At 43.2% G+C, this 10136-nt stretch overlaps 1 protein-coding gene across 6 annotated transcripts in view; it reads right to left on the bottom strand.

Annotated features, from left to right (window-relative positions):
- Positions 1-234: 234 nt before the first annotated feature.
- LOC109916656 (phospholipid transfer protein) overlaps positions 235-10136 on the bottom strand; it is a 55252-nt gene continuing 45350 nt past the window's right edge. For all 6 annotated transcript variants that reach the window (XM_048608451.1, XM_020516391.2, XM_048608452.1 and 3 more), the window contains 4 exons: positions 6909-6951; positions 4925-4988; positions 3635-3711; positions 235-2375 (listed from right to left, as the gene is read on the bottom strand). In XM_048608451.1, coding sequence (XP_048464408.1) covers positions 2268-2375; positions 3635-3711; positions 4925-4988; positions 6909-6951 — 292 coding nt within the window. In that variant the 3' untranslated portion in view covers positions 235-2267. The remainder of the gene's footprint in view (positions 2376-3634; positions 3712-4924; positions 4989-6908; positions 6952-10136) is intronic.

Raw genomic sequence — 10136 nt, 5'->3', positions numbered from 1 at the left:
AATTGTCTGTTTGAAGATGTGTTCCTATTTAACTTTGCCTTGTGCTGACTCCCTGTATAAAACAGTGATTGCAGTGGTGTGGCTACAATAAGTATTGCTGCATTTCCACAAGGCCTGTATTAAATTATTGAATAAAATATATATTCCCACTGAATGTTACACACATTGCGGTAGACAGAGAATATTGGCTGAAGCCCTTGACTCTGGTTCTAATATTCACAAAACAAGGCATGATTTCTGACAATACAACTGTCTTTATTAAACAGCTAATGATACAATTGTTCATTGGAAGAAATACACAAGTGTGTGAATATATAGGAGTTGGTTACCCCATTTTTGAGAAGATTTGTAGCTCGGGTTGTGGACGAGGTTGTAGACTTGCTTGCCGAGCCAGTGTGTTTGAATGCAGACGTTTTGTCACCCTGCTAGGTAACATCATCAGTGTACCTCTGTCTTTACCGGGGGCATACTGACAATGTTACCTAGCAGGGTGACGAAACGTCTGCATCCAAACACGTAGGTTACACCACCATGTGCAATTAACACACACTGTAATACTAAATGGTTTACTACTATACCGAATACACTTAGAATGGCTTTCCATACAACTAGTATTTGGAATAACTTATTCAGAAACATTACAGAATTATCTGTTGGTGTGGTATTACCAGCATCATTAAGATGATGTAATATTCTACCTGTAAGTATCCATTACATAGAATGTACAACGCATCCATTTAACATCACTGCATACCACTCCCCCAGTCAAGCAAGGGCTGAAGATGGTCCTTGATCTTTGTGACCTCAATTTGATGAAAGTTTCTGCTATATGTTGGCTGTTTGTGTGTTCTACATGTTATGGGTTTCAGTAGGGTTAAGCCTGACTCTGGTGCTTCAGTTGGCACGAAATCTCACTCAGAGTGATGGCAAATGATGGTTGTTGTGGGAACTGGAACAATGACACATAGTTGCTGGAGCTGATGTGGGTCCCCAAAGTGGGAATGATTCTGTTGTCCTGACATCCTTCACGTTGAGAAATGAAAAATGCAGGAAAGAAATGAATTCAAAATGAATTAAAAGGCCAAAAATGAACAAGGGAAAACATATTGGCCAAACAAAGTTCTGCTTGGTTCTTGCCTTTTCTCATTGATTAAGGAAAAGTGCATATGTATGTGTGGCACATTGTTCAGTATGGCCTGGTAATTATACGGAAGTGGGTTTTCCCCAATTCCTGGAGTTATAGCAGGAGACTAGAATTCACTGTGGAACTTCAGTGGTTCTATTCATGATCAAAATCCACACCAGTGATATTTAACACAGAGTTGACTATCAAGGATCAAGCCATCTTCTCCCCGACCTGAAAGTTTCCAGAGAAAGATATCCTTCTGTAGGGGAAACTGAGCTGGCTCAGGGATTTCATGCACGGCTGATTGAGGCAGAGCTTCTGGTAAGTATTGTTCACTAAGTTATGTTTCCATTAACAACAGACTGTGAATGAAGCAATGCCTTCAGGCCCACACACTAGAAATCAGGTCTAATAATTCGACATATACCTGTGTTAGGAGGTCATTGTTTTAATTAGTCAACTAAGTTCTAGCTGTCTGTAATATTCAGTATTAAAATATGACCTTGAACATACAGCTAAGGATCACAATGTGCATACCAAAGAGGGCGTATTTTGCATCATTTATACAGTGAGTGTTCTTACAGAGTCTCTTGATGTGAATTTTAATGTAATCTATTTAACACTGAGACTTACAAGGTTGGTTTTATGCTTGATGAGAGCTGTAGCCACATGTTTCACCAGCCCCATTGTAATATGGTAATTTTCCTGGCATCGTGATGAAATGTTGATGTAGGAACCCTAGACTGTCACCTAACTGAAATGTGGCCTTTTACTCTGTGTCTACTGTACCTGAGGGTGAGTTCGGGGTTTGGAGATGGTGTTAACATTGTAAGGTGTGCTGCAGTGTTAAGTGAGAGCAGCTCATCGATTTATGAAGATGAAACCCAATCAGAAGATAATAATAAATAATCAACACCTTACACTTGGATTCTTGTCCAGTGTGCAATAAAGGCTTGAGCTGTTTGTCTCCACACTTGTCCAAGGCAAGGGAAAAATCACCCCCAAGACTTGTTAAGACAAAGCGAACAGATCTACAGGCCAGTGTTAGGTTAATAAAATACAAGAGTAATGATTAAGTAATAATAGAGCTGAGGGTCTTTGCACCCTCTGTGGAGGTCTCCATTCTTCTCAAATGTGGAGCCTAGTTACTGACAGTTGTATTGCTTGAAGAGAGTATCTGCTTATTCATATTAATAACCTCCCTCAGGCCTTTGTAAAAATGTAAGTCCGCTCCAATCGACAGAAAGCCCTGGGAATTACAAAGAGCAATTAATCCCTGTACAAAAAAACTTAGTCTGGTCAACAAAAAATGTTTAAAAATCAAGAACCTAACTCCAGCATCAGTTGTAATGAAGGAAGGTGCTAGGTTGGAGATGGTGACCACCTGACTCTCTAGGGGCCAGTGATTTACCTACAATCAGAAGGCTGTGCCCCTGACCTATTGGAGCAGTTTTAAATGCCACATTGACTGGCCATGCCTCACTGGTGTTAAGAACTCAGAAACTAACTGGAGCAGAGAAAGAGAGAAATGCCTTTCCAGCTGTCCTTGTGGGTTTTATCGAACAGGACTCGGCTTACCACAGCTTCCCCAGAAAAAAACATCCCTCAGCCTGTACCCTTTTCCCCAATGCCCAGCCTAACCACACGTCCACCTGCTTAACTTTCCACAGCCCCTCCATATCCGCACCCTTCGTCCTTCCACCCTGTACTCCCCACGCCTCGCCTGACCCAGTTTATAAACAGGGTTTTTATTGACAGATCGGGGATTGGTATTAAACTCTATGGAAGCTACAGCAGTCCATCTACACACTAGTGTGGCCTTTAGCACGGCCTTTAATACAGCACCTACTTTATAATAATATGTATGGAGTACTGGACAGCTTAGGGTATTGTATGGGACTAGATACAGAGTAATCAACATGTAGATCAGGCCTAAGGTGACAGAACATAGAAAGATGTTGTGAAACTTTGCCAGAGGTGTAGGGTTTGAGCTGTAGGGAGAGGCTGAATAGGCTGGGGTTATTTTTCCTGGTGCGTTGGAGGCTGAGGGGTGACCTTATAGAGGTTTATAAAATCACGAGGGGCATGGATAGGGTGAATCGGCAAGGTCTTTTCCCCAGGGTAGGGGAGTCCAAAACTAGACGGCATAGGTTTAAGGTGAGAGGGGAAAGATTTAATAGTGACCAAAAGGGGAACCTTTTCATGTAGCGGGTGGTGCGTGTATGGAATGAGCTGCCAGAGGAAGTGGTGGAAGCTGGTACAGTTACAACATTTAACAGACAGCTGGATGGGTAGATGAATAGGAAGGGTTTAGAGGGATATGGGTCAAATGCTGGCAAATGGGACTAGGACTAGGGGACTAATGTAGAATATCTGGTCAGCATGGACGAGTCGAATCTGTTTCCATGCTGTACATCTTGATGATTCTGACTGTTCCAAATCAGACTTTACCGAATCTGGTGAAGATTCAAGAAATAGTTAGCATACTGGAGGATTCAGGCTACCCACCATATGGTTTCTCATCGTCTCATTGATCAGGTCAATTCCTTCTGGGAGAGGGATCTGCACTCCTTCCAGCGTCCGTGCTAAACAGAGAGTGAAATAAAAACAGGCTGATTGCCAATTCATGTACTGGACACTGTATTTGCACGTCCGCATTACTTACATACCCCTGACTGTTGGGAACAGGACACACATTGTTATACTTTCCAGGGGACCGTCTGTGCCAATGGTCTGGAGTTAAATCATGGCTGACAAAGGGGGAAGTGGAGAATTATCCTAAAAAGAAAGATCTGCAGGAAGATGGGAAATGACAGAGACATGGGATTGCTCTCCCAGAGAGCTCGTACAGATTTAATGGGCCAAATGGCCTGCTGCAGTATTGTAATCATTCTATGATCCTTTGATTCAATCCAAAAAGGTTCTGCAATACTGAATCTTGGGCTCTGAATGTTCTAGTTTGCCTTTGGGGTTAGCCACTAGCAAGACTACTCTAGGCTCAGTATAAAATTCTTCAGGAAGCCCCAGGACAGGAGTTCTTCAAAGTGGAAAAATATAGAGATTCTCTGCTCTCCGTACTCTGCAGTGATCTCCTGGAATATGTATCCACACAGATGGGAATATCAGAGGGACAATGGTGGGACCAGCTATTGTGTGGAGTCCATATGTTCTCCCCGTATCTGCATAGGTTTCTTCTGGGTGCTCCGATTTTCTCCCACAGTCCAAAGATGTGCAGGTTAGGTGGATCAGCCACGTTAAATTGTTCCTAGTGTCCAGGGATGTGCAGGCTAGGTGGGTTAGCCGTGGGAAATGCAGGGTCACAGGGTGGGGGTGGGTCTGAGTGGGATGCTCTCTGGAGCTCTCAATGGGCTGAAGAGCCTCTTTCTGCACTGTAGGGATTCTATGATTGTGTGATTACATTGTTCGATACTCCACCGAATATGGGCCATTTATTAACCAGTGTGCTTTATAGAGACACAGTACAGTGAAGGGAACCTGCTTGTTTATACACCTTCACTAGCTGCTCTGGTTATACTTGGGACTTTGTACAAGTGCAGGGGACATTATAAAAGAGTTTGAAGCAGATATCCACTGTCTGAGCAGGTCCACAACTACCAACTACCCTTGCAGCGCAATCATTGTTTCATCTTGTCCAACTGAGAGGCAGCAAGTCTATAAACTACCAACGTATTGTTACAGTTTGTACACACTCCACCGGTAGTTAGCCATGACACTGAGAATCGACACTGTGTTGACAGTATGAATACTGACCATTGTTACTCAGAGTGCAACACTTACCATTGATAATTGGCATGACAGTAAAGTGCAGCAGAGCCTTCATTGGAGTTTGGAGAGGAATCAGCTGAAAGAGTACAGGGATCTGTCAGATCAGGTTCTAAATATGAGACAACATCAAACCATTCATAGTCTCAGTAATGCACTGCTACCACCTGCTGGCCTGCATTATGGAGGGTCTCAATTCACAATGTCATCTACAACATTTAAACAGCATGATGCTAGTCCAACACATGATCCAACTCTTGACTTGTCACCGTCCAGCCTACCCGTGCCCTGTCACCATCACCGTCCGGCCTACCCCTGCCCTGTCACCATTCGGCCCAGCCCTGCCCTGTCACTGTCTGGTCTTTGGCCTCGTTTCGATTTGACTGAATATGAACGCTAGACTTTGAGAAGCAGTGATTGGTTTTGCCAATCTCCTGTTTGTCACACCCTGCAGTTACAGCCCCTGCTGACTGACAGTTGGGCTGTTCCTAGGGAAACCAATTCTGCATTAGACATCAGCCTTGCTTTGTCTGTCTCAAAAGAGACATGAAAGCTTTAATTCCCAAGTGGAGGCTAAAGTGTCAGCTCCCGAATGATAACTTGGGGACAGGCTGGAGGGAAAGAAACCTATCACATGATGCTTGAGGGCTGTGGGGTACCCGTCATTCTCATTGAGTGATACAAACAATGGCTGAGAATGGAAGGGAGTCTAAGAGGAAATGGGCACTTCACCAACAGTGCAGTACTCCTGTAACCGAGTGTCTGATATTTTGTTTGGCTAAGGTTTTCTTGAAAGAACCTACACCACTAAAACCGTAAGAGGTAGGACAGAAGTAGGCCATTCAGCCCCTTGAGTCTGCTGTGCCATTCACTGAGATCGTGGCTGATCTGAAAAACCTCAACTCCACTTTCCTGCATTTTCCCATAACCCTCGATTCCCTTAATGATTAAAAAGTCAGAAGTCACACGACACCAGGTTATAGTCCAACAGGATTATTTGAAATCACAAGCTTTCATCGAGCCACTTCACCTGAAGGAGCAGTGCTCCAAAAGCTTGTGATTTCAAATAAACCAGTTGGACTATAACCTGGTGTCATGTGACTTCTGAGATAACAAGGTGTAGAGCTGGATGAACACAGCAGGCCAAGCAGCAGAGGAGCAGGAAAGCTGATATTTTGGGCCTAGACCTTTCTTCAGACTTCTTCCACCTCAGTCCAACACCCGCACCTCCACATCATGATTAAAAAATGTGTCTCGCAGCCTTGGATGTACTTACTGGCCCAGCTTCAACTATCCTCTATGGTAAAGAATCCCGTAGATTCAATATCCCATTATAGAAGAAATTCCTCCTCATCTCTTCTTAACATGCGTGATCCTTTATTCTTAAATTGTGCCCTCTAGTCCCAGACTGTCCCACAAATAGGAGACAACTTTTCCACGTCCACCCTGTTAAGGTCCTCAAGAATCTTCTATGTTTCAATAAGGTCTCCTCTCATTTTTCTAAATTCTGAGTACAGGCACAACCTACTCAATTTCTCCTTAAGGCAGTCCCTCCAAACCCGGGATCATCCTCGTGAACCTTCTCTGGACTACCTCCAATGCCAGTATACCTTTCCTTAGGTAAGGGGCCTAAACTTGTTCACAGTATTCCAGCTGTGATCTAACTACTGCCTCATATGGTTTCACAGAACCTTCCTACTTTCAGATTTCCCTTTCAAATAAAGGCCAAATTTGTCTTCCCTATGACCTACTGAACTTGAATGCTAGCTTTTGTCCTTCTCCCTATTTTTACGTCATCAGTAAACTTGGCTATCATCTTCGTGGCCCCAGCACTGATCCCTGTGACACTCCACTAGTTACAATACGGTCACAGTGATAATACGAAAGGGCTTATCAGATTATTATTTCCATTGATTTTGATGGATTGCTAAGAGAGAGGGTTCTGGAGGAGATGATGACCCTACAGATTCGATAAAAGTTTCTTTCTATGTTTACTCACTGCCAGTGATTCCAGAGTGGACTTTGACGAATGCATCCTGAATCTGTAGAGAAGGGAAATCAAACATAGAAATGCACTTATTTAAATGAATCTTCCTGCAGTACCAAGGAGCAATCCAGAGTCCTGACACCCAGACTCTAAATTCACTGCTCCTTAGAGTTTTGTTTCATAAGTTATTGAGCTTCAATCCTCTCAATCTGAGATTTCCAATGATTAAAGAGTAATTCCTACACACAATCTCACCCAATGTTTTGGGTCCTGTAACCCTTTCTCAGAACTGATGGTGGTTAGGAAAATGTTGGTTCATACACAGAAGATAGGTTGTGGGGAGGAGTAAAGAGTAAAAAGTTGCCTCTTTAACACACCACCCTGTTCCCTGGCCAACATACCTGTCTCAGGCTTGCTGTTAGTGCTCCAATGAAGCACAGCGCAATCTGGAAGAATAGCATCTCATTTTCCACTTGGGAATTCTACATCCTCTGGACTCAATATTGAGTTCAACACTTTTAGGGCTTGAGGCACCTTCTCCCAAGTCCTTAGCCCAACCCCACACATCAGGCCTTGTTATCACATGGTTTGCTATTACACACAACCCATTGTTAGCCATTAATAACAGCCATTCATTCTCCCAGGCTGAGCATTATACACTCCTTTGTCTGCCCAACTGTTCTCTCTCTCTCTCTCTCTCCACCTATCGTTTACTCCTTAACCACTCCTCCAGCCTATCTTCTGCATAAAAACATTTTCATAGCTACCATTAGTTCAGAGGAAGGGTCACTGGACCTAAACGTTAACTCTGCTTTCTCTTCACAGATGCTGCCAGACCTGCTGAGCTTTTCCAGCAATTTCTGTTCTTGTTTCTTATTTCCAGCATCCACAGTTCTTTCGGTTTTTAATCCTATATTTAAACATCTCTTCATTACATCACAAGGGAAGTGTCCCATGAGGATTCTAAGGGGATTAAAGGATTCTCGGTTCAGGCCCTGGTTAGGGTGCATCTATAGCCCACGTCAGTTAGAGAAAACCGCAAGTCTGTTGACATCTTCCTGCAGTCTACACCTTTCATTGTCAACCCATATGCCCAAATTGTGCATCATCTTAAAACCTCTCAATTATGCCCTCTTATAGTTAAGTCTAAATGATTGATATAAACCATGAACAGTGAGGGACCCAGTACTGAAATCTGCGCGACCCCACCCAAAACAGCCTTCCGATCACAAGAAACACCCACTGACCAATACCCTTTACTTCCCATTACTGAGACAATCTTGGACCTAACAGGCTGCTTTCCCTGGGATCCCATGGAATCTTACTTTTCTCACCAACCCATAATTTGGAACTGCTCAAGATCTTTACAGATTATATCAAATACACTATCCTCATTGAGCTTCCTGTAACTTCCTTGAAAGATTCCATCAATTCTGTAAGACATGTTCCCACTGACTGTCCTTGTAATCTGCACCTTCTGAAACAAAAATTTACACAGAATTCGACACACTACGTTTTTTGCCACTGATGTTGGGCTGACTGACTGTAAACAACTGGCTTCTCCCTTTCTCCATGTTCTTGTGAAAGCAAAATCATGTTTGACTAACTTATTGGAATTCTTTGGGGAAGTAGCAAGCAATGTGGGTAAAGGGGGTGGCCCAGTGGTTAGCACTGCTGCTTCACAGCACCAAGGTCCTGGGTTTGATTCCACCCTCAGGCAACTGTCTGTGTAGGGTTTGCACATTCTCCGTGTCTGCATGGGTCTCATCAGGGTGCTCTGGTTTCCTTCCACAGTCCAAAGATGTGCAGATTAAGTGGATTGGCCATGCTAAGTTGTCCAGGGATATGTGGGCTAGGTGGATTAGGCATGGGAAGTAGGGTCTGGATGAGGTGCTCTTTGGAGAGTCAGTGTGGACCAGATGGCATGCTTCCACACTGTAGGGGTTCTAAGGGAAACCTGTGACTGTGGTCTACTTAGACTTTTTTTTTCCTAGAAGGCATTTTAACACATCAAAGGTTGGTACACAAAATAACAACACGGGGTGCACTGATAATACATTAGCGTGGACAGAGAAATAGTTAAGTAACTGGAAACAGAGGGGGAACACAAATTGGTCATTTTCAGATTGGCAGGAAGTGGCATAGGGATCAGTGCTGGTCCCACAACTATTTACAACCCATATCAATGAAGAATGAAGGCACCAAATCTACAGTTACAAAACTTGCAGATGAAGCAAATGTAGGTAAGAAGGCCAGTTTGTGAAGAGGCCATAAGGAATCTATAAAGAGATTGAAATAGGTTAGGTAAGTGGGTGAAAAATGGGATAAATTTGGTATAATGTGGGAAAATGTGAACTTGTTCACTTTAGAAGGAAGAGTAAAAAAGTAGCAAAGACTTTAGATAGAGATGCATTGCAGAACTCAGATACAGATGAATCTGGGTGTCCTGCTAAATAAATCACAAAACATTACAGTGCAGCTATAGCAAAGGCTTTGGAATATTTTTGTTTAATGCAAGAAGAATTAGGAATAGAAAGGGAAGTTTTGTTTCAATTGTACAGGGCATTGGTGAGACCATGTCTGAGATATTGTGCAGTCTTGATGAAGGAGGAATACAAATACATTAGAGACAGCTCAAAGAAGTAATTCAACTGATTACTAGGAAAGTGGATTTGGAATTGTCTTGTTGTGAAAAAGATGGACAGTCTGGTCCTGTATCCATTACAAATTAGAAGCATGGCGGGGGGGTGATGTTATTGGGGCGATCGTGGGGCGACTTAAACAGGGTAGATGCTGACAGAACATTATGCCTAATGAGAAAGGCCAGAACTAGGGAACAGAGTTGCAAAATATAATGAATGAGGAGAAATATTTTCTCTCAGGTCGTGAGTGTTTTGAACTCCCTTTCCCAGAGAGCGGTGGAGGTAGAATCATCGAATGTTTTGATAGGAGACGTGGTTAGATTCCTGACTAATTAGAAAAATCAAAGATTATTAAGGGTAGGCAATCATATGGAGTTGAGACCACAATCCAATCAGCCATGATTTTATTGAATAGCGCAGCAGACTTGAATGGCAGTAGGGCCTACTCCTGTTCCTAATTCCCAGGAGTTTCGAACTCACATCTGTGTCAAAACTGTCACCTCCGTAATATTGTTTCAGAGATAGCAGGAACTGCAGATGCTGGAGAATCTGAGATAACAAGGTGTAGAGCTGGATAAACACAGCAGGCCAAGCAGCA

This window comes from Rhincodon typus, chromosome 19 (genome assembly GCF_021869965.1).
Source record: "Rhincodon typus isolate 14 chromosome 19, sRhiTyp1.1, whole genome shotgun sequence".
NCBI classification, from domain to species: Eukaryota; Metazoa; Chordata; class Chondrichthyes; order Orectolobiformes; family Rhincodontidae; genus Rhincodon; species Rhincodon typus.
Note: the sequence above shows the minus strand (reverse complement) of the source record. Positions and strands in the feature narration are given on the sequence as shown.